This window comes from Silurus meridionalis, chromosome 3 (assembly GCF_014805685.1).
Source record: "Silurus meridionalis isolate SWU-2019-XX chromosome 3, ASM1480568v1, whole genome shotgun sequence".
NCBI lineage: Eukaryota > Metazoa > Chordata > Actinopteri > Siluriformes > Siluridae > Silurus > Silurus meridionalis.
Window position 1 is genome coordinate 4,728,514 of NC_060886.1, and position 25,102 is coordinate 4,753,615.

The following is a 25,102-nucleotide window of genomic DNA, read 5'->3' on the forward strand; positions in this document are numbered from 1 at the left end:
GATAATCTGGGCAGGAGGCATGAGGAAGAAACCTTGAGAAGAACCAGACTCAAACGAGAATGCATCGTCATCTGGGTGGCATCAAATGTCCATTTAACCGTCCAATTTATCCCAAAGGTGTTCAACAGGATTGAGGTCAAAACCCTCAAGATCTTCCTCTCCAATTTTCCCTTGTAAACCCTATTTTTAAACAGCTGGATTTGTGCACAGCAGCATTGCCAGGTTTTAAGCGAAGGAAAAATTTCATGCTACTGCATCCAAAGACATCTTATAAAACTGTGTGCCTCTGATTTTGCAGTCACAGAACCACCTCTGGTTGGAGGCATCAGGCATCCTAATATCTTGTTTCTCTTGAAATTACACCTTCTGTCTCTGTTTTAATAAAATAAAGTGACACTAGAAAACGAGTGCAGGTTTAAACGTCTGCTTTTGTGTTTTGTTATGAGGGTCTTTGATGACGGCTCTGCATTAATGCTAAAGTTGAGGCGTGAATGTTACAGCAGGAACAGCAGAGGCAGGAAGCTTCCCTCAGGCAACAGAAACCCATGACAAGTAAATTAAAAAGGAAAAGCAAGTCATTAATTGTGCATGTTTGTGAGAGAAACAGGTCGATGGGTTTGACGATTTGACGACAGGCTCGTGATCAATTGCGAGACGCACAGGTACAGGAAACTGCGCTGGTACAGAGATGTGTTATTGCTAATAATGAAGTCAGGGAACAAGAGGTGTGAAAATGTGACCTATCAAAGTAGGTGTGGCCTGTGTGCTGTCAATCTCAATAAAGAGGGTGTGGCCTTTGTGCTCAGTAAAGAAGGTGTGGCCTCTGTGCTCTTAATCTCAGTAAAGGGGGTGTGGCCTCTTTGCTCAGTAAAGAAGGTGTGGCCTATGTGCTGTCAATCTCAATAAAGAGGGTGTGGCCTTTGTGCTCAGTAAAGAAAGTGTGACCTCTGTGCTCTTAATCTCAGTAAAGGGGGTGTGGCCTATGTGCTCAGTAAAGAAAGTGTGGCCTCTGTGCTTTCAATCTCAGTAAAGTGGGTGTGGCCTCTGTGCTCAGTAAAGAAGGTGTGGCTTCTGTGCTCTCAATCTCAGTAAAGGGGTGTGGCCTCTGTGCTCAGTAAAAAAAGTGTGGCCTCTGTGCTTAGGGAAGGAGGTGTGGCCTTTGTGCTGTCAGACTAAGTAAAGGAAGTTTGGCCTCTTTTTTTAAACAAATATCCAGAGGTGATTGAGACTCTCAGGGAATTGAGATGAAAAAAAAAACAAAAAAAAAAAAACGGGAACACACTGTGAAAAGTAGTTCAAAGAATCTTCTAGACTTTGCATACATTTACACACACACACACACACACACACACACACACACACACACACACACACACACTCCAAAAGTTCTGAAGGTTACACCTTGCCTCCTACATCCTTGTTTTCCTCTGACTGATGCCTAAGAGTCTTTAACCCTTTTCTTAACCTCCTTCCAGCATCCTTTTCTGTCTTACACTTCAGCCTCTCTCCTGAATCTCCCCTTTATTATTTCTCCTCCCTCATTCTGTTTTTTTTCCTTGCTTCTTCCCACTCCACACTCCTCCTCAAGTCACGACACTGTATGTTCACAATCGCTCTAAAGCTCTCTCCTCTCCTCTCCTCTCATCTCATATCATATCATCTCCTCTCATCTCATATCATCTCCTCTCATCTCATCTTATCTCTCTCAGCAAAACATCACCAATACAAACTGCCACACAGATACACAACTTTACAACCAGCAAAACAAAAGAGAGTCACTGATGTCTGTATCAAAGAAAGAAAAAGAAAGAAAGAAAGAAAGAAAGAAAGAAAGAAAGAAAGAAAGAAAGAAAGAAAGAAAGAAAGAAAGAAAAAAAGAAAGAAAGAAAAGATGGAAGGAAGGAATAAACAAACAAACAAAACCAAAAGAGCAAGTAAAAGAGATGAAGCCACAAATAAAAAGAAAGAAAAAGAAAGAAAAGAAAGAAAGAAAGAAAGAAAGAAAGAAAGAAAGAAAGAAAGAAAGAAAGAAAGAAAGAAAGAAAGAAAGAAAGAAAAGGGTATACTATCATCAGAAAAAAGAGAAAACGCAAGAAATAAAAGAACAAAGGAAGGCATAAACAGAAACTTGGGTGTGGCCTGTGTGTGTGTGTGTGTGTGTGTGTTTGTCAGACAGTGATGTATATGTGTATAGTGTGTGTGTTCGGAATCCAGCCACTGGCGACTTTATCAGCAATGTGTTTGTGTCTGTGTGTGTGTGTGTGTGTGTGTGTGTGTCTGTGTGTGTGTCTGTGTGTGTTTGTGTGTGTGTGTGTGCGCGCACTATACTGTTTCAGTAGTATAGTACATAACAATCAGAAGTCAGTAGATTGATGCTTCAGCATCCTGGTGGTAAATAATGCCTATTTCCTGTTCTGTTCTCACTCAGGTCTCAGTCAGAGCTGGAAATAGTTCATATTTTTCCGACATAATTTCAAGCATGTCTTTTTTTCTCTAACCCGAGCTCCAGGCATTAGGACTTGCTTCTGCGAGTTGCCATGGCACCCAATCCCCTGCAGCCAGCTCAGCCTTTTGTTCTACATCTCTGCAAACGCTCGCTTTTTTACCTTCGATATATGCTGAAGTAAAAGATTTGTATCTTCCCTCCCAGACAGAAAACACTGTCACTGTACTATATTTTACTAAAGATGGTGATTGATGCAAGCAGAATGTTGGATTAGACATCAGAGTTAAAATAAACATTTATTCAGTCTGATGGTGTAACAAATCTATCCTGAAACTGCTAAAAGTAAGGAAGGAAGAAAGAAAGAAAGAAAGAAAGAAAGAAAGAAAGAAAGAAAGAAAGAAAGAAAGAAAGAAAGAAAGAAAGAAATCCTTAGAAGCTGAGACTAACAACATAAATGGAATCTGATGCTCATATATGTTAGTTAGCTGGGTTAATAAAGTAGCTATACATAAACTAAAAAAATTCATAATTGTACTCACCCACAAGTAAACAGTAAACTCCCATAAGTAAACAGTTAATAGCCTCAAGTAAACAGTAAACACCTAGAAGTAAACTGGACACGCCCACAAGTAAACAGTGAACACCCACAAGTAAACTGTACACACCCACAAGTAAACTGTACATGCCCACAAGTAAACTGTACACACCCACAAGTAAACTGTACATGCCCACAAGTAAACTGTACATGCCCACAAGTAAACTCCCACAAGCAAACTGTACATGTCCACAAGTAAACTGTACACACCCACAAGTAAAAAAATAACACCCACAAGTAAACTGTACACACCCACAAGTAAACTGTACATGCCCACAAGTAAACTGTACACACCCACAAGTAAACTGTACATGCCCACAAGTAAACTCCCACAAGCAAACTGTACATGTCCACAAGTAAACTGTACATGCCCACAAGTAAAAAAATAACACCCACAAGTAAACTGTACATGCCCACAAGTAAACTTCCACAAGTAAACTGTACATGCCCACAAGTAAACTCCCACAAGTAAACTGTACATGCCCACAAGTAAACTTCCACAAGTAAACTATACATGCCCACAAGTAAACTCCCACAAGTAAACTCCCACAAGAAAACTGTACACACCCACACGTAAACTGTACATGCCCACAAGTAAAAAATAAACACCCACAAGTAAACGGTACATGCCCACAAGTAAACTCCCACAAGTAAAGTGTACATGCCCACAAGTAATCTCCCACAAGTAAACTCCCACAAGTAAACGGTACATGCCCACAAGTAAACTCCCACAATTAAAGTGTACATGCCCACAAGTAATCTCCCACAAGTAAACTCCCACAAGTAAAGTGTACATGCCCACAAGTAAACTCCCACAAGTAAACTCCCACAAGTAAACTGTACATGCCCACAAGTAAACTCCCACAAGTAAACTGTACATGCCCACAAGTAAACTCCCACAAGTAAACTGAACACACCCACAAGTAAACAGTACACATACAATTAAACATTAAATGCCCCCAAGTGTACAATATACTCCCACAAGTAAACAGTAAATACCAACAAATAAACATTAAACGTCCACAAGTGAACAGTACACACTCACAACAAAACGTTAAACGCCCACAAGTGAACAATAAACGCCCACAAGTAAACTGTACACAAGTACACAGTAAATGCCCACAAGTTAACATTAAACGCCTATAAAAAAAAATCTACACACCCATGAGTAAACAGTAAACACCCCACAAGTGACAACTCACTCTTTTCTCTCCCTAACTAAACATTTTGACACTGAGAGATCTAGAACCTTTTTTTGAACCTGTACCTTTCCACAAAACCTTTAACGATCTCTTCTCTAGTGTGAACATCATGACTGATTTCAGAAGCTCTGGGACGAGTTCTCAGGTTTCATCTTCCTACCTGCAGTAACCTCATGGGCCGAGGGCAGGTCTCCGTTAAAGCCGTTCTCTTTGGCATAGGAGGCAGCGGGGCTGGCATGAGCAGCACCAGGCTGGCAGGTCCTGAAGGAGAACCCATTCTCTCCCATTGGACCAGAGGAGTCCTGGTTCCCTGGCAAAGCCCACTGGGAGGCGCTGTCCTCGGGCTGTCGACCGTCTGCCATCAGAACTTAGGGATGGGAAGAAATTTCACCTTACTGCTGGAAAACAGAGACAGAAATCTGCTTAGCTAAAATAAATAATGTATCCATCACCTCTGACTCATCTGTAATCTCATGGTGAAGTAAAGCTCTGAAGCTCTCCATCCAAAATTCTGAGAGAAACCGGGTCGAGCAGAAAGCAAACGAGCTGCTGGATGTGATTTTAACAGTGGTGTGTTAATAAAAACAATGATTGAGTGTAAGATCTGATCAGTGCTAATGAACAATGAAAAGAGAACAAGGCGCTCATGCTGAGAGTAACAGAATAATCCCAGCGCTTTAATTTCATCTCTTAGCAACCGTTCGTCGTCTCATTTTTGTTCCTAAAATGCGCTAATTGCACTAATAGCCAACATTGTATTACTGGCTAATCTGTAACCTAGCAGAGGAAGGAGGCCTGTTAGCCTACTAATCACATCCTTTCACACTTTTTAAAGCCTTTTTAAAATAGAATATATTAAACAAACCTGTCGGACGCTGATAACACACTCAAACACACTTACAAACCCACAAAAAAACCTCAAGAAAACCAACATGTATAGTGTAGTACATTTATAATGGGTTACAGGCTAGCACGTTTTATGCTCGCAGTGTTAGAGAGCGTGTGTTAGCATTTCAGTCTGAATAAAACAAAGTTTTAGGCAGGTGTAAAAAAAAAATGCTGCAAAGTGTTTATTTTTATCACAACAAAATTGAAAAAAAAGAAATTTTACAGAATTAAAATACAAATCAAATCAATATTTGGTGTGACCATCATTTGACTTTCAATTCTTACACTGCACACTTTGTACACTGTGTGTGTGTGTGTGTGTATATATATATATATATATATATATATATATATATATATATATATATATATATATATATACAATACAGACCAAAATTTTGGACACACCTTCTCATTCAAAGAGTTTTCTTTATTATGAAAATTGTAGAGTCACACTGAAGGCATCAAGGGCTATTTGACCAAGAAGGAGAGTGATGGGGTGCTGCGCCAGATGACCTGGCCTCCACAGTCACCGGACCTGAACCCAGTCGAGATGGTTTAGGGGTGAGCTGGACCGCAGAGTGAAGGCAAAAGGGCCAACAAGTTTCAAGCATCTCTCGGGGAACTCCTTCAAGACTGTTGGAAGACCATTTCAGGTGACTACCTCTTGAAGCTCATCAAGAGAATGCCAAGAGTGTGCAAAGCAGTAATCAAAGCAAAAGGTGGCTACTTTGAAGAACCTAGAATATGACATTTTTCAGTTGTTTCACACTTTTTTGTTATGTATATAATTCCATATATAATTCCACATGTGTTAATTCATAGTTTTGATGCCTTCAGTGTGAATCTACAATTTTCATAGTCATGAAAATAAAGAAAACTCTTTGAATGAGAAGGTGTGTCCAAACTTTTGGTCTGTACTGTATATATATATATATACAGTTTAGTAAGTATTTAATTTCACTGAAAACTGTTTTCAATGTTATGTTGCAGCCTGATACTACGATTGTTTAAATAGATTTTTTTGATCCACTCTCAGTACCCCATAATGACGAAGTGAAAACGAAAAGTGAAAAAAAAAAAGATTATTTACAGTGAGGTGGAGAAAATGCAAGAAATTGCTTGTCGTTTTTATTATTATTATTATTATTATTATTATTATTATTATTATTAACGCAATTTGTTAGAATTTGAACATTTGAACATTTTACCTTTTTTAAACAATTTTAACATAATATATATGATAATATTTTATAAAAAAATTCATAGAATAAATCAGATTAATGCAATGCACATTTTATTATATTGTTTATATTCAGTGATCAATTGGAAAGAAATTCTTAGAGCTGGACATAAAGCGCTAAAAAATCCATAGTGCTAGCATTAGCCGCTAGCCACTTCCTGGCTAGGGTTTTCATGCATGCGCACTACAAATTGTTATTTCCAATACGGAGTGAGTAGCCACAGTGACACTGCACTAGCTCTAGTTTTTATACCCCTGGCATTGTTGTGTATGTTTTCAAGTTGAATAATAATTAAAAAAAGTGCTCAAAGTAGAGACTAAAAACTTGTGGTCTTCCATTTAATGAAGAGCGGTGTTGCTAGTTGACTTGAAAGCTAATTAGATGAGATGAAATGCCTTTTAGTTGGATAGAATAACACTGTTACTGTACTCCTGCATGTGGACCGTTAGTATATCAATGAGCTCTAACACTCACACACACACACACACACACACACACATACACACTTTGCTCTGGCATTGCTGCATAATTAACTGGCTTTACTGCTGCTCGGCTCTTCTGAGACAGAAAACGAGAAGAACGGATGAAAGAGAGATGAAATCACTCATTTATTTTTCTCCTTTCTGTTCTTTAGTAAACACTCCCCATATGCTTTTTTATAGCAATGTGTGTGTGTGTGTGTGTGTGTGTGTGTGTGTGTGTGTGTGTGTGAGAGAGAGAGAAGAGCTCAGCCAGTGACTTATCAGACGTCTTAATCAGATAATATTTTATATTATTTTACAAAAAATAAAATGCAATAAATCTAATTAGTGCAATGCATTTTATATTATATCAATTAAATTGCTACAAATTGAATTGATTAAATAAAATAAATAAACATTAAAATTGTATTAAGTCGTATACATTTGTCCTCATTAATTGTTCATTAACTGTTGAAATTATTACAGTGTTTTTTGGCTGAGTCTGCACTTTTCCTCATGTGCCAGAGACGATTTCTGTCCTTTCACCCCGATTACAGCATTGCAAAGGAAACAATCGGCAGAAAATCACTGAGCTCAGCACTTCTCTAAGCCATGCTAATGAAGACAGAGCCTGGGGAAAGAACAGAGGGACGAGGGGTTTCATCTCCTCTGCATCGCCTTTAAGAGGATCAGAGCCAGGCACAAATCCTGAACATAAAAGATGAAAAGATGTGTTTCCTCATTCCCGATGACTCGCCAGTAAAAGCTTTCTAAGCAAACGGTAAAAACTTTGTCAGGAATAGTTCATTCCTTCCTCCTGTCTGCTTTTAAACCTAACATTAGTTTACTTTTAATAAATAAATTCAAATGATAGTATTATTGCTTTTATTTTATTGTTACTTGTTTTTTGTATCAGTCCATTAACCCACCAATCAGTGCCACTACATCACATTACCAGTATATCATAGTCCTGGATTATTGGCTCAAAAAAGAAAATAAGAAGAAAAACCTTATATTTTGTTCATTTATGTATCTCCTGTAAAAGCTTTATTGCAGTGGATCCACAGCAAAACCCATGGCGAGAGAAATCAACCTGAATGTAATGCCAGTCCATTACATGACATCTGCACCCTTTCATCCTAGCTAATCTGCCTCTCAGCATGCATCTGGACAGTTAAAGGAAACCAGCAAACCAATAGGAAACCCAGTAGTGATTAAGCCAAGAACCCTGAAGCTCTAAGGTAGCCATAAGTTGTTGTGTTGAAGCCAAACATGTCGAATTTGGACTCATTTGTGAGACGGAACCTTCTACAGAGTTTCATTGTTCAAATTTTCAAAAGGTGGGAGCTCATTGAAATCTGGATCGGAAAAAGTTCAAATCCCATCACCACCAAGCTGTCTCTGGTGGGCCCCTTGTGCAAGGCCCTTAACCCCTTAACTGCTCAGCTGTCACTCTGTATAATAGTGCCAAATCTCATAAATGTAAATGTAGCCGTGCTTCATAATGCCAGGCTATGTTCATCACTATATCCTACACATTTGAATGCTAAGAAACAAATAAGCTTTGATTCCTGAGCGATGTTAGGAAGCTGGGGTCGAAGCAGATGGTCAGACATGATACAGCATCTCTGAAGCAAAGAAGCTTAAGAGGTCAAGGGCCCAAAAGTAATATCATGGCAATACTGGGGCTAGAACCCCCAACATTCTGATCAGTAAAGTGGTCCCCCGGAACTCGCAGGGGTTACGTTCTAAGACCCACTGATTTTGGCGCCTATGGTACTTTAATGAATGCAGAGACATTATGTCACTTTAATACAACAATGTGTTTTAAGATTTTATGAACTGTATTAGTGAAAACTGTTTAAAATGTTATTCCTGACGTTCCTGAACATTCGGTCCTGCTGCGGATTCCCACCCACTTTAAGATAACCTGCAACTTGCTGTTAGTTAGGTTCCAAATGAGAACCTGAAAATGTTCAGAACCGGAAATTATTGGGGGGTTGACTGCCCAGAGGCAATGAGCTACCAATGAGCTACCACCACCCCCCTTAGTCTATCTATCTATCTATCTATCTATCTATCTATCTATCTATCTATCTATCTATCTATCTATCTATCTATCTATCTATCTATCTATCTATCTATCTATCTATCTATCTATCTATAGATCTATCTATCTATAGATCTATAGATCTGTCCATCGTCTTTACTCCCATCTTCAACTCTGTGTTGCAGGTCTCACCACAGTCCAATAAACTTTCCCTTTCACTCTTGCAGATACTCTTCTATCACAAATCAATTGACAAAAGTATTGGGACTTTTCAAGCCATATGTCGATCTTCCACAAACTGTTAGACGAGAGCGCAAAGATGCGATTGCTTAATATTTTTCCTTCAATTGAACTATGACGATGCCCTTGTGCACAAACCCAGCTCCATGAAGATGATTTATATGGGAACGTTGGAGTGGAAGATCTACTGCTATTGAGCTTTGACCTCATTTCTATTCTACACCTTTTTTAAGATGCACCCCCAGCCTCCTCACCTCACCTACATCACTACTGGCGTTTACTAACACCCTTGTAGCTGAATGAGGCACAGATCTCCACAAAACCTAGTGGAACATCTTTGTTGAAGAGTGGAAATTATTATAATGGCAAATGGAGCATAAATGTTGGATGTAAATCACAAAACGCAGTCAGTTGTCTACAACTTTTTGTCTATACAATGTATGTTTTAATATACAGTATATTCTATATCTGTAGATATTCCTTTTATAAACCTTTTGTGGTCCTTCACTTTTTGTCTCAGGTTGTGCAAAAAAACATAAAAGCTATGGTTGTCTCTTGTGTGTGGTTCCTTCCCCTGACACACTGGAAGCGCACTGCCCACGAGCGGTCCTTTTGTCCTAAAGCCTTTCACTGTAAACAAGAAAGAATAGTTCTGTCTCACCCTTCCTGTTTCTTTCTGCTGGAAGCATCACCCTGTCCTTCCTCCCACTCACTCGCTCGCTAGCTCACACGCTCAGAACTTCACACACTCATGACTGCAATACGAAGTCAAAGAACCAATTGTCTTTTCCTGTTAATAATCCCTTATTTAGGATTGATAAAAATTTGCAGTGAGTTATTTCGCTATTATTGGTAATAAAAATTTACTGGCGGAGCTTTAGATGAATTCTGCGTCGTTTCATGCAGATCAGCTTGTATCAGCTATAATAGTTAATATTACACTTAATATTAGCACTTTATTCAGGCACTTGTAATCTCATCGTGTGTATTACTACAGTACTGAGAAGAGTATCAGTCTGCAATGTTCTGGGCTTCAGTTACGCAATAAAACACACGGCTTTATACGTGTAAAAACATGGCATTGTTATTAAAAATCGAATAAAAAACTGACACAGGTGATTATATTACGGAATTAACTTTTACAGCCACATGTGATTTTAACGATTTGATGCATCGTTTTTAAAATTTGCATCAGTAAAAAATGATTAATTTATATATAATTATTAGTAGATGTGCTATATTTTATTATTTAAAAAGTGATCAATATTTTGTCACATAGAATACAGATTAACATGGCAGAGGTAGAGCTGTAACTTCCTGCACACAGAACAGGAAGAGAACGTCGGGTTTTATTAAATCTTTTTTCTTTTTTTGCAATACTAAGGTGTGTTTGTGAAAGTGGCCAGGCGTTAGAAGTCAGAAGGCACTTAAGTATATAGATAATTTGCTGTCTGTCTGTTTTTGGAGACCTGTCTGTGCTTATATGATTTCTGTTGCAACTGGAGTTAGCGAGCTCTCCCTTTACCCAGACTCAACACGCTACAACGGCTTGTATCTAAACAGTAGCCTACCAAGAAAGTCATTGTTCACTGTCTTCCTCCTTCCTTTCACAACTTTTTCTCTCGGGAGTTTATCTATTGGCATCGTCATGCGTTTAAAAAAAACGTTTTTTCTCCCGATGCCGTGCAGCTCAGAACACAGGTGAGGTGTGTTTTTTCGTTTCCGCTCGGGAATTTCATTGGTCTAATGTTATGGGGTTCAGTTTTTTGGCTTGAAGTTTGTGAAACCAGGAAAAACCCAGAAAAATTCATAAATAAGCCGCTTCGTTGTTTAAGCCGAGGGGTTCAAAACGTGGGAAAAAAGTAGCGGCTTATAGTCCGAAAAATACGGTAAAAGCTCTTTCTCACTACATGCTTCTGACACAAGTCTCAGGCATCACACAGTGAATTTAGTAAGCAATCCAGGATATCAGTTTCATCTCAGGAACACTTTAACATAACTGTTGCCATCTATTCAACTCATTCTATCCAAATGACCAGTCTTCTTAATACTATGCAAAATAGTAATGATATAATCATTTGGCATTCATGGCAAAAAAAATGGCAACAGTGAGACAAGCAAAACAACACACGCATAACAAACATCCTCAAATCAGAGTGTCATTTTAGAAAGACAAGCTGGGAGACATGGAGAGAAGGTTGGCATGACAACCGCGGCCCAGAATCCCTCTGATTCGGGAAATAATTCTCTTCGAGAATTATATAGTCCAAAAAAATTCACAAGTTTATTGAATTTACAAAAATAAAAAAGCATATATTCATGAATTATTTGATTCTCAAGAAATTTGGCAGTCGGAAAAATATAGGAAAACAAGATTTGCTGAGTTTCTAAAAATGTGTGAATTCACCGAATGTGATCTGTGAATGATTGACTTCAAATCCTTACAAAGTACTTTTCTTTTAATCTTTACTTGTGCCCTGATTACACTACATTGTGTCTTTAAAACTATTACGTAAAATAGAATACTAAGTATCCATATTTCTTTCATTTCCTGTCACCCCCTGTCCTTTATCTCTCTATTTTTCTTTCTCAGTAAAGCTGCACATACTCCTGAGGTACCATTGATCTTGTCCCTTTTTTTCCGGACCTGCCTGATTCACCCTTGTAGAGTTCTTCAAATTAAGACCACTTGCTAATGCTACTTAACATGGATCCACTTCACATCCACAAGTCACTCCTGCTATCACTCTTCTCTACCCACTCCACCTTGCCTGCACTCTTTTCTTCACTTCTCTCCATTACTTTGCACTGTTGACCCCAGGTACCTGAACTCCACCTTCACCACCTCTTCTCTCTGCAACCGCACCACTCCACTGCCCTCCCTCTCATTCACACACATGTATTATGTCTTACTTCTTCTGACTTTCATTTCCCTTCTCTCCAACGTGTACCTCCACCTCTCCAGGCTCTTCTCAACCTGCTCCCTACTTTCACCACAAATCACAATATCATCCGCAAACTTCATAGTCCAGGAGACTCCTGTCTGACCCCGTCCGTCAACGTATCCATCACCACTGCAAACAGGAAAGGGCTCAGAGCCGATCCTTGCTGCAGTCCAACCTCCACCTTAAACCAGTCAGTTGTTTCTACTGCACACTTCACTGCTGTCACACTGTCCTCATACATGTCCTGCACCACCCTCACATACTTATCTGACACACCAGACTTCCTCATACAATACCACAACTCCTCTCTCCACCCTGTTGTACGTGTTCCCTAAATCCACAAACACACAATGCATCTCCTTCTGACCTTCTCTATACTTTTCCATCGACATTCTCAAAGCAAATAATGTATCTGTGGTGCTCTTCCTCGGCATGAAACCATACTGTTGCTTACAGATGGTCTCCTCTTCTCTCAGCCTGGCTTCCACTACTCTTTCCCATAACTTCATGGTGTGACTGATCAACTTAATTCCCCTGTAGTTACTGCAGGTCTGCACATCTCCCTTACTTTTAAAGATCGGTACCAGCACACTCCTTCTCCATTCCTCAGGCATTCTCTCACCTTCCAAAATCCTATTAACAACCTTGTAAAAAACTCCACTGCCATCTTTCCTAAACATCTCCATGCTTCTACCGGTATGTCATGTGGTACAACCGACTTTCCACTCTTCATTCTCTTAATCGCTGCTCTTACTTCCTCTTCACTAATCCTCTCCACTTCCTGCTTTGCCATCTCTACACCATCCAACCTTCTCTCTCTCTCATTTTCCATGTTTATCAGCTGCTCAAAATACTCTCTCCATCTTCTCAACACACTCTCCTCACTAGTCAACACATTTCCATCTCCATCCTTTATTGCTCTAACTTGCAGCACATCCTTCCCAGCTCGGTCCCTCTGCCTGGCCAATCGCTACAAATCATTTTCTCCTTCCTTAGTGTTCAACTTCTCATACAGCTCCTCATATGCCTTTTCCTTGGCATTAGCCACATCCCTCTTTACCTGCTGCTGCATCTCCTAGTACTCCTGCCTTCTTTTCTCATCACTCTGTTGATTCTGTTTCTCCAACCTCTTTCTCCTTATGCTGTCCTGCACTTCCTCATTCCACCATTATGTCTCTTTGTCTTCCTTTCTATTGCCATGTGTCACACCAAGTACCTTTCTAGCTGTCTCCCTTATCACTTCTGCAGTAGTTGCCCAATCATCCAGCACCTCTTCACCACCACCGAGCCCCTGTTTGACCTCTTCCCTGAATTTTATACTACAGTCTTCCTGCCGGACCAGAGCCAGGAAGATTATGAAGGACCTTAGCCATCCCAATAATAGACTCTTTTCTCTATTGCGATCAGGGAAACGCTTCCTCTTCCTGAAAGCGAACACAGCGAGAATGAGGAGGAGCTTCTTGCCACAGGCCACTCGGAGTTCAAACCAAGAGACACCCAGGATCTAAAAACTGGCCCACTCTCTCCATCATCACACTTCTTCTCTGTACATATCTCACCTTTCGCATCACGACACTTTAAACTCTGGACTCGCACAGCACAGTGCACTTTATATTTTATACCACACCATACCGCACACGGACACTTTACACCACACTATTCCGCACACGGACACTTATGGACATTTTACACCATACCATACCGCACACTGACACTTTATGGACACTTTACACCACATCATACCGCACACGGACACTTTATGGACAATCTAAACCAAAAAGTTAAAGTAAAAGTTAGACACACGGCACTTCTCCACCCTCTGCTTGAGGAGCCCCACAGGTGCTTAATAGGTTTCAGGTCTGAAAACATACTTGGCCACTCCATCACCTTCAGCAAGTGAGGGCATAATTGTTTGCTTCAGAATGTCACAGTTCATGTTGGAATCTATGTTTCCCTTAATGAACTGCAGCTCTCCAGTACCAGCGGCATTCATGTAGACCCAGACCATGATGCTACCACCGCCATGTTTGACTCCATATGAGCCAATCAAGTTTATCTTAGTCTCATCAGACCAAAGTACATGGTTCCAGTTATTCATGCTCTTGGACAGGTTGTCTTTAGCAAACTGTTTGTAGGCTTTCTTGTAATCCAGCTTCAGAAGAGGCTTCATCCAGCAACAACGTCCATTCAAACCGACATGTTGCAGTGTGCGGTGTATGGTCTGAGCACTGACAAGTGGACTTTCCGCTTTTGCAACCTCTTAATCAAGGCTGTAAGCACTCATGCATCTGGACTCAACTTCTTCGAATCGGCTTTTGTGAGGTCTGTTCCAAGTGTAACCCGTCTTGGAAAACCTCTGTATGACCCTGGCCACTGTACTGTAACTCAGTTTCAGGGTCTTACAGATCTTTTTACAGCCTGGGCCATTTTTATGGTAAGCAACAATACTAATTCTTCAATCCTCAGAGAGTCTTAACCATAAGGTGCCATGTTAAACATCCAGTGGTCAGTATAAGAGAATTGTATTCAAAGCATTAAATTTTAACTGCTCTAATACAAGATACACACATTCATGATGAATAGGACGTGTGGCTTTGCACATTTCAACCACGTACAGCTGTTATCACTTAGGTTGTACTCACTTTTGTTGACAATAATGGCTGTATGTTGTTATTTTCAGAGGACAGTAAATCTGTACTGCTACACAAGCTGCACATTGACTACTCTAAAATATATCCAAGTTTCATTTCTATTGTATTGTCCCCTTGAGAAGATACTAAAATGGTTGCTAAAGGGAAGGGGTGTACCCACTTTTGTGAGATACTGTATATATTGTACACTAATATATACACTGTAGCTCTTTGCATGTTTAGTCTCCATATTGTCTATGAGCTTTGCCTTTTACCTGAGTTTTGTGTGTCGATAAATGTAAGTCCTGCTCGATAACTCTTTTGAAAACTTTTGTAAATCTGGAAGAAATTATAGTTTGGTTTGGACAATGAAAACATTTGCACACAGCCTGATTATTGTAAATGAGGCTAATCACGATAAGCGTGCAAAACTGAAACGTAATTTGATGGAAAAATTGGTACCTAGTAGAAACCTTTGCTAATAATTTAAGCAAACGTCATTAAAGTCGGGTAGATAAGAAGGTGGATTCCACTAATAAGACAGAAATCTGGAAAACTGGTACGTTTTTGAGTGTCAAAAGTGCAGCAGTCTTCCAGATGGTGCATGAGTGTGACTACTAAAGCAGGGAGGTGAAGAGGATGAATGATCTAATGTGAGAAAGATCATGTTTATTAGCCTGAACTGACTCATAGCAGTGAGATCCATGAGCTTTAAACTATAATACTATATGTAACAAAGTGACAAATTTGATAAAAAATACAATTATGATGTAAAAAACAAATATAAAAGAAGTATATATTTATATGATTAACTTAATGATAAAACTAATGATAATTAGTAATTCAAATATATTAGTACTACTACTACTACTGCTACTAGTGTTAGTGTTAAACTGTAAAAAGCTACAAAGCGAAAAACCACACATCCTTTAGAGGCCACACCTCCATCACTGGGATTGACAGATATAAAGGCCACACCTCCGTCACTGGGACTAACAGATATAAAGGCCACACCTCTGACACTGGGACTAACAGATATAGAGGCCACACCTCCGTCACTGAGACTAACAGATATAGAGGCCATATCTCCGTCACTGAGACTAACAGATATAAAGGCCACACCTCCTTCACTGGGACTAACAGATATAAAGGCGACACCTTCACTGAGACTAACAGTCATAAAGGCCACACCTCTGGCACTGGAACTAACAGTTATAGAGGCCACGCCTCCATTACTAGGGCTGACAGTGATATAAAGACCACACCTCCTTCACTGGAACTAACAGATATAGAGGCCACACCTCCATTACTGGGGCTGACAGTGATATAGAGACCACACCTCCTTCACTAGGACTAACAGATATAGAGGCCACACCTCCATTACTGGGGCTGACAGTATTATAGAGACAACACCTCCTTCACTAGGACTAACAGATATAGAGGCCACACCTCCATTACTGGGGCTGACAGTGATATAAAGACCACACCTCCTTCACTGGGACTAACAGACATAAAGACCACACCTCTGGCACTGGAACTAACAGATATAGAGGCCACACCTCCATTACTGGGGCTGACAGTGATATAAAGACCACACCTCCTTCACTGGGACTAACAGACAAAGACCACACCTCTGGCACTGGAAATAACAGATATAAAGGCCACACCTCCATGACTGGGACTAACAGATATAGAGGCCACACCTCCATTACTGGGGCTGACAGTGACATAAAGACCACACCTCCTTCACTGAAACTAACAGATATAAAGGCCACACCTCCTTTACTGGGACTAACAGATATAAAGGCCCCACCTCTGTCTGACTAGTACAGACAAATACATCCTTTTTTGGAAGTGACGGGTACAAAGGCTGTACTTTCTGCACTGGGAGTGAGTTGAGCAGAGGCCACACCTACTTGACTAAAATGTACTAGTTAAGAATTCATTAGGTATTTCGGGATTGCACCTTTAAAAACACAGAATCCACATCTCTTTTATTGGGATAGAGATACACAAGCAACACCCTCTTTACCAAATATATAGGAGGTTAAGCTAATTCCAGGTAAATAAATAATGTTTCTCTCTGGGCGTCTGACTCATGCTGTTGCCTCTGTTGCTGCATTGCAGAGCTCTCAAATCACTGCAGGAGGCTGGGCCCTAGACACACACATACACACATACACACAGTTGGTTGGTGGCAGATATGGGACTGAAGAAGTGACAGCAGAGCAGCATAGCATCTACACAAGGACAGAGTGCCATCCACTGGGAACTCTGTATACAACCGAATCCAGCTTAATAAACCATCCTGGGAAAAGAAATCTACACAAACATACACATCAGCCTAAAAAACAGTCATGTTGAGTTAATGGAGTTGACTGTGACCGGGTATAATATTATGACTGGACTATAGAGCGAAGGAAATAAATAATCACAATAATCTAGCAGCTTCCATAAAAGCTTTAGGACATTTTCACACTTTGTTTTCTTGTTGTTTTTTTCAAGCTCTCATTTGGTTTGTTCACTGAAGTGTGAAAGCGTTTTTTGTGCCCAGGAGCGTTCCAGCTAACAAAATCTGGTCCCTCTTAAAAAGGCTCACTTCAGCTAAAACATGATTCATTAAAATAATAGTGTTCAAAACCCTTTGGCCGTATATATGTATATATAGTAAATGCCAAAACAATTATAACACAGCACGGCTGAATTCCTAAATTGAAGGTGTTGATTCAGACAGCTGAAATACTTTATCTTGTCTCTAAAATTTGTCAAAGGTGTTCTTCACTAGTTGGAGATTTCTATCTGACCTTGTGATCCAGTTCATCCCAGAGCAGTTCAATAAGATATAGGTGAGGTGACTGTGCAGGCCATTCCATAATAGATATCACTCCAGATGACTGTTTGCTCTCTAAATAACACTCACAGAGCTTTTGACGTACGCTTTGCCTCACTGTCTTGGTTTATAGTGAAGACGAAATTTAATAGTGAAATGGAATATGTCTCCAACCTTCCCTGCTCCAAAACAACCCCAAATCATTAAGCTTCTACCTCATTGTATGACCAAGGGTGTTAGGCAGTCTGCTAACATCTTCTCTCCGCTTCTCCATTTTACATACTGTAATTTCCAGACTATTAAGCGCACCGAAATATAAGCCACACCCACTGAATTTGACAAACATTTTAATTTTGAACATAAATACGCTGCACCTATCTATAAGCCGCAGGTTCCTACATTGACACTAATTGACTTTACACAGGCTTTAATGAAAGACAGTGTCTGTTACACGGCTTGTATCCAAACAGTAGCCTACCAAGAAAGTCGTTGTTCACCGTCTTTCTCCTTCCTTTCAAAACAATTTCTTTCGAGAGTTTATCTTTTGGCATCGTCATGCGTTTAAAAATCACCATCGGTGAAGCTTTTCTCCCGATGCCGTGCAGCTCAGAACACAGGTGAAGTGTGTTTTCATGCCCGGTTGTTTTCAGAGTGACGAATGATTCACATTTCCTGTAGACAGTCTGAGTGAGCGGCAGGTCAAACGACAGGGGAACCTCATCCATATTTATGATGTGGTGCGGCCCGATTCAGTGGGAGCGCATCTGATTTAATATAAAGAGTTTCATTGGTTCACCTGAACCCGTTCCACAATTTCATTGGTCTAATGTTATGGGGCTCAGTTTTTTGCCAGAATGACGTTTATGAAACCGGGAAAACCCAGGAAAAATCCATAAATTAGCCGCTTGATTGTTTAAGCCACGAGGTTCAAAACGTGGAAAAAGTAGCTGCTTATAGTCTGGAAAATATGGTAAGTTCTTCTGGTAAAGCCATAAATATTGTATACCATATAAACAATAACATGTTTTACAACACAGCATTGTTGAATTTCAAAATCAGAAGGAGCTGCTTATTTTTTCCTAAAAGAGCAGCAGTTTTTTTTTTTCAATCAATCGATATTTCAAATTTGCATTGTTCTAAATTCTCCACTATTGTGAGGTTTACTCTGAAGACAACGTGCACCAAATCTGGTATAACAGAACATTTGGTGAAAACAAAAATCCAAAAAAGAAAATCTGATTGGCACTCTGGCCAAATTCGGTCAGATTGTTCCTTAGACCCTCGCTAATCAGTGTGCCAAATTGAACTTTTCTTTTCCAGAGAGTTCTATGGGCTTCCATAAAAACCTGGGAGAAACCCAGTGTGTGTGTGTGTGTGTGTGTGTGTGTGTGTGTGTGTGTGTGTATTTAGATGCTCAATAACAATCGGCACATGAGTGTCAGTTTTTGAAAGCAGCCTGAGCTGAGAGAAATAACAGAGCAGTAAACAGTGGGAGAATTCCTGTTGAGTGAGTCAGTACATTAATAAACAAGATGGCTACTACTTTCTGCTAACACTAGCACATGTTTGTCACACTTCATATACTTATATACAAAACATGTAATTGTGTATAAACAGCAAATGCACTAATGAGCTTCACCGTCCAACCTCGTTACTCTCACCTCAATAACGAATACAACAACAATCAGTCAACGATGGTGTTTAATCTGTAATATTGAATTCGATCTGCAAGTTACTGCAATCGCTTATACTATAGCATTAGCAAGCGTTTCCTATGTTTTTTTATTTCTCTCATTACTATGGGAAGTGTGTGTGTGTGTGTGTGTGTGTGTGTGTGTGTGTGTGTGTGCGGTAGCATGAAATGATTAATTCACTTGAACTAGGAGACCCAAACCTGTTCCAGCATTGCAATACCCCTGTGCACAAAGCCAGCTCAATGAAGATATGGATTGAGGTTAAAGATCTCCTGCTATAGAGCTCTAAACCCCTATTGAACACCTTTGGGATGAATGTGATTGCTGACTGCATCCCCAGGCCTCCTCACCTTCTCACCTACATCAGCATCTGACTTTACTAACACCCTTGTGTCTAAATGAGCACAAATCTCCACACAATCTAATGGAACATCTTTCCATAAGAATGGAGGTTATTAAAGCAGCAAATGAGGACTAAATGTTGAATGGGATGTTTAAGAAGGAGCGCATACCAATTTTTAGTCAGGTGTCCACAAACCTTTTGTCCATGTAGTATAGTATGTATACTACATGGACAGACAGACAGACAGACAGACAGACAGACAGACAGACAGACAGACAGACAGACAGACAGATAGATAGATAGATAGATAGATAGATAGATAGATAGATAGATAGAAAATGCCAAGGTGTACAAAAAAGAAAGAAAAGAGCTGAGTGAAAGACAAGAACAGTATTTATTATGTTTGGGTTTTTATTCCTGTGTCACGCTCATTCCCACGCGCACATCCCACACACAGCTTTTAGTGTTTATAGAGCCAGAGAGCTCTCTCTCTCACACACACACACACACACACACACACACACACACACACACACATTCAAAGAGGCTTGCATATTACTGTCGTTAAATAACACCATCTTTTGCATTTGCATTTGTTAAAAATCTCCCAGCCTCATGCGGCACCCACAGGATCCATTTTCCTCACAGGACCGTTTACTAAAGCATCACCGAATTCTCAAATCTGATTGGTCACAAGTTACTGATTCTTTTTGTTTATTTAAACCACCTGTTCTTATATGTTTTCATTCTAAAACATTGTTTTTATTGGTAAAACACTGCATAGTCATTTCACAAAAAATACACATAAGCATTGATACACTGATTTTTATCAATGGTTTTAGTTTATTTACCATTTTAGAAAATCTTATTTTAAAATCCAGTTGATGGATATTGCTGTTATGATCATCATGAAAATAGTCCAATTAATCTTTTTTTTTTAAATAGCATTTTATTAAGAGTCCAATGAACCAAATATATAACAATTGTACATATTTCCAAAATGTTTTAATTGAAAGCTAAATTAGGAGTGTTTTTATTAGCAGATCAGTTTCTCCATTTATTTCTAGCAAGGTGACAAATCACCTGACTATGGAATTAAACAGACAAACAAACAAATCCATAAATAATTGAATAAAAGAATAACTAAATAACTTAATAAATAACTAAATAAATACTTAACTAAATAAATTAATAAATAAAAAAAAACTAAAAAAAAAAAAAAAAAAAATCAATGAATAAATAAAAAAATCAATAAATAACTAAATAAATAATAAGAAAAAATTAAAAATACATAACTAAATAAATAAATGAATGAATAAAAAAAATAACTACATAAATGAATAAATAAATAAATAAATAGATAAATAAATAAATAAATAAATGAATGAATGAATGAATGAATGAATGAATGAATAAATAAATAAATAAATAAATAAATAAATAAATAATAGTTTGTGCCAATGCTTCGGGAAAAATTGTCATTGTAAAAAAAAAATAATAATAAGAAGAAGAAATATGACACAAATTTGACCAGAATATGTTCACTCATTAAGATTTCATGTTTGCAATGTTCGTTTATGTAAGAGGAGTAAATGGATGAACAATGGGGTGATGTTGTGGCACACTGAATTTTAAAAAATAAATCAGCTCAAATGATTCTATACAGACAAAGGTTTGTGGACACATAAGATTGGTATGTGCTTCCTGAACATATAACTGATATAACCTCCACTCTTCTGGGAGGATGTTCCACTAGATTCTGGAGTGTGTTTGTGGAGATTTGTGTAAGATTCTTTAAACCACAAGGTGAGGTACTGATGTAGGTGAGGTGAGGAGGCCTGTGGTGCAGTCAACATAAAATATTTATCCCAAAGGTCTTTATTAGGGTTGAGGGTCAGAGTTCTATAGCAAGAAATCTTCCACTCCAACCCATGTGAAGCATATCTTTATAGATCTGGCTTTGTGTACAGGGGTCATGCTGGTAAAATGTAATTCTAATACACACGAAGATGTTCTGTACATTTGTGTGCCTCCAAAAATGTGTTCAGGAAACATTGTGGCTGGAAAAGACAGATATCCCAGTACATTTGTCCATATAGTGTATTTCTACTTTCTATTGTAGCCAAAATGTGATGAGATCAAATCCCAAATTCTGAGCCCTTGAGCAAAGCCCTTAATCCTCAATTGCCCATTTGTATAAATTTAGATAATTGTATTATAAATCGCCTTGAATAATAGTGTCTACCAAACTGTAGTATATTCAAATTCCTTCATTATTCATATGAAAATGTAATGTTAGGAAGCTGGGGTTAGCCATGATACTGCAGCACAGAGGTTTAAGGGCCTTGCTCAAGGGCCCCAAGAGGGGCTGTGTGGCGATACTCATCAACACGTGTCCATCCATGTTTTATTTACTTTCTACCTTCCTGCATTTAGTTTCTTAAATGTACAAACGGAGGGGTGGAGTTGTTACGAGTGATCGTTCCGCCCCCTAAAGGTTGTACAAAGTCAACATAAATCTTTAACAACCTTATCATCCTGAACAGCATGCACAACAATTACATCATCCACCATCTTGTATTCAATTTAATGGGTCATGTGATTACGTCACATGACTAAGACTGGGTCGCTGTTTCTGGATGTCTCCTTTTTTATTTTGGAAAAGGGCATGCTACCATGCTATAGTTGATTGTTCTATACAGGCACATCCATGACATGTTTTATTACCCTGTGTAATGGTGTATGTATATACTGTTACCCAACTACAATTTTTTTACTCCAATTTACTCAAACCTACTTACTCCACATGATTATCAAATGCAAGATATGCCAGATTTAACACAAAAAAGTCTGTATTAAGTGGCCAAAAGACCTTATTGCCTGCCTGTGGATAAGGTATCATAAAAAAATACGCCATCCTTTTCATACTTTTGTATTTTTCCCATAAATGGAAAGCAAAGACCACAAAGATGATCATTTTGGTAGTTATGACATCGCTACCATAAACCAATTTGCATATATGCAAATGTGTAGCAGAACAAACTGTGTAGGTGTTACAGAGGGGGGAAAAAAACAGCTAGTCTTTGTCTTTTTTCCTGTTTCTGCTGAAAATGCATCATGGACTCGTCTTGTAAAGCATCCAGTTGAGTACAGACATCATAAATGCACTTCAAGAGAAAAATCTATCATGTGGCCTAATCAAATTCATGATTATTACAGTCTGGGTAAAAGGATTTTATTTTACCTGTCCAGTGACTTGTGATGGCTTCCAGGTGACGATGCCGGCAGTGTGGTGTGTGTGTATATGTGTGTGTGTGTGTGTGTGTGTGTGTATGTTTGTGTTTGGAGGCGTGTTTCTGCTCTGCGTGTCACTTAGAGCACTGACCAGTGAAGAGAAGAGCGACGCGAGGGGGAAAAGCTCCAATTCACACCTGGAGCCAGAAGAAAGCAGAAAAAAGATGGGTCATTATTGTGATATAGCAGTACCTGTAATAGGGTGTGTGTGTGTGTGTGTGTGTGTGTGTGTGTGTGTGTGTGTGTGTGTGTGTGTGTTTGTGTGTGGTATATATACACGGTCCAAGTTTCTCTCTCTGTCTACACACACACACACACACACACACACACACACACACACACACACACACACACACATATACACACACCCATGCAGGCACACAGTAATAAATAAACCACACTTTAAACATCTCCCTGTATCCACAAAGCAAAGGATGAAAGAAAACAATGGAATATTTTATTCAAAATCACTGGGAAATAGGAAAATGTTTATTTTTATTCACAAGTATGCATACGCATCAGTACAAGACCATGATACAGTCCAGATAACATTCTTCACTCAACGCAAGATGTTCTTTCATGTTCTTCCCCACTGAGCATCGCAGAACTCATTATCTACAAACAAAATGCATGGTCAGCACAGAAGCACATGCAGTTTGATTTCAGACAAGGACTACTCTGTCATGCAAAGCTCTTTTGAACACAATGATATATTATATAATATAATTATATTGACCTCCACTCTTCTGGAAAGATGTTACACCAGATTTTGTGGAGAATTTGTGGAGATTTGTGTTGATTTACCTTTTAGAATAGTCAAGTACTGATGTAGGTGAAAGGGTGAGGAGACATGGGGTAATGTCAGTGTTCACATTCATCCCAAAGGTGTTTAATAGGATTTAGAGCTTTATAGCAGGAGATCTTCCACTCTTACTTTCCCATGTAAAGTATATTTCCATGAAGCTGACTTTGTGCACAAGGGCATTGTCATGCTGGAAGAGGTTTGGGTCTGATTGGATCTGCTCAATGAGACAGTTGTACTCTGACCTAATAATTTATACAGTGGTTAAGACACTGGACTCAGGATTGGAAGGTTACAAGTTTAAACCCCAGCACCAACAGGCTGAAACTGCCGGGCCCTTGAGCAAGGCCCCTAAGCCTCAACTGCCTAGTTGTAAGTTGTTTGGAAAATAAGAGCATCTTGCATGCATGATGCGTCGCTGATAGATAGAAGATACATCGTGCCGTGACCGTTTCAGAAAAGACGAGATGAAGAAAACATTGATTGTAGTCACTATTCCTTAGACGCCCCCTAAAAATTAAGAAATCAATCTTAAAATAGGCGCATATGAAAAATTGTGGCAGATGGAGCGCATTGCGTGACCGAAGCCTTTAGGTGTAGGCTTTTGTAAGCGGCGGCTCTCTTCTGTTTTGCGTACGTTCAACACTTCAACACTTCAGGCCATATCACCGTACCGACTCTCACCGACTGTATCGCTCGATACAAATCCCAAACCGGACGCCAAAATTCACAGCTTGTTTTTTTCCAAACGAGGAAAACAACATGAAGCGTAGAGTCATCGCGCAGTCCCTTTAGAAGTCGTTGCAGCATTCAGCATCATATTTTCATAATACACTGTCCGTTGCTTTAATCCAAGAGACACGACGTTAATAAGGACAAGGAGAAAGAGCTTCATTTATTAGGCCATTACAGCAAATTTGCATGGTTGTCATGTGCATTGGACAGCCCCCATGTGCACGTAATGTTCTTTATAACTGAATAAAAGTGGTATTTATAACATTGACTAGCGGTTTGCTAATAGTTAATCACGTAATCCAGTATGTGTCAAAACTGCTTGTGTATTTATACACTCTATTGCAGTCTGGTGATTGGCTTTTGCTTTTGTTTTTATCCAATTACGCCTCCAATTTTGTGGTCGGTGGAAGAACCACGTATGGCTGGAAATGTCAGGTGTTCCGATGCCTTTGTGTATGTAGCGTATATATTATGAAGCTATACATCTTTGTGGGCGCTTGTACCATGTAGATGGTAAGCTATATAAATTATAAGGGTAATTTAAGTAAAGACAAATGGAGGTCGAAGCAAAGTCATGAGCCAAGACTGACCTCAGGGTGTGCAAGCTACAAATCACAGGGCTACATGCTGGGCTGGGCTGGATAGATGGCTACATTAATACAGAGTCGTGAACCGTCTAGTGCCAAAGTAAATCTCAGCTGTA

The 25,102-nt window shown here is 39.3% G+C and overlaps 1 protein-coding gene across 12 annotated transcripts in view; it reads right to left on the reverse strand.

Annotated features, from left to right (window-relative positions):
• map2 (microtubule-associated protein 2) overlaps nucleotides 1-25,102 on the reverse strand; it is a 142,758-nt gene that overhangs the window by 49,568 nt on the left and 68,088 nt on the right. For 11 of the 12 annotated variants that reach the window (XM_046842135.1, XM_046842158.1, XM_046842175.1 and 8 more), the window contains 2 exons: nucleotides 22,813-22,999; nucleotides 4,404-4,641 (listed from right to left, as the gene is read on the reverse strand). In XM_046842135.1, coding sequence (XP_046698091.1) covers nucleotides 4,404-4,605 — 202 coding nt within the window. In that variant the 5' untranslated portion in view covers nucleotides 4,606-4,641; nucleotides 22,813-22,999. The remainder of the gene's footprint in view (nucleotides 1-4,403; nucleotides 4,642-22,812; nucleotides 23,000-25,102) is intronic. The other variant, XM_046842143.1, reaches the window with a different exon arrangement.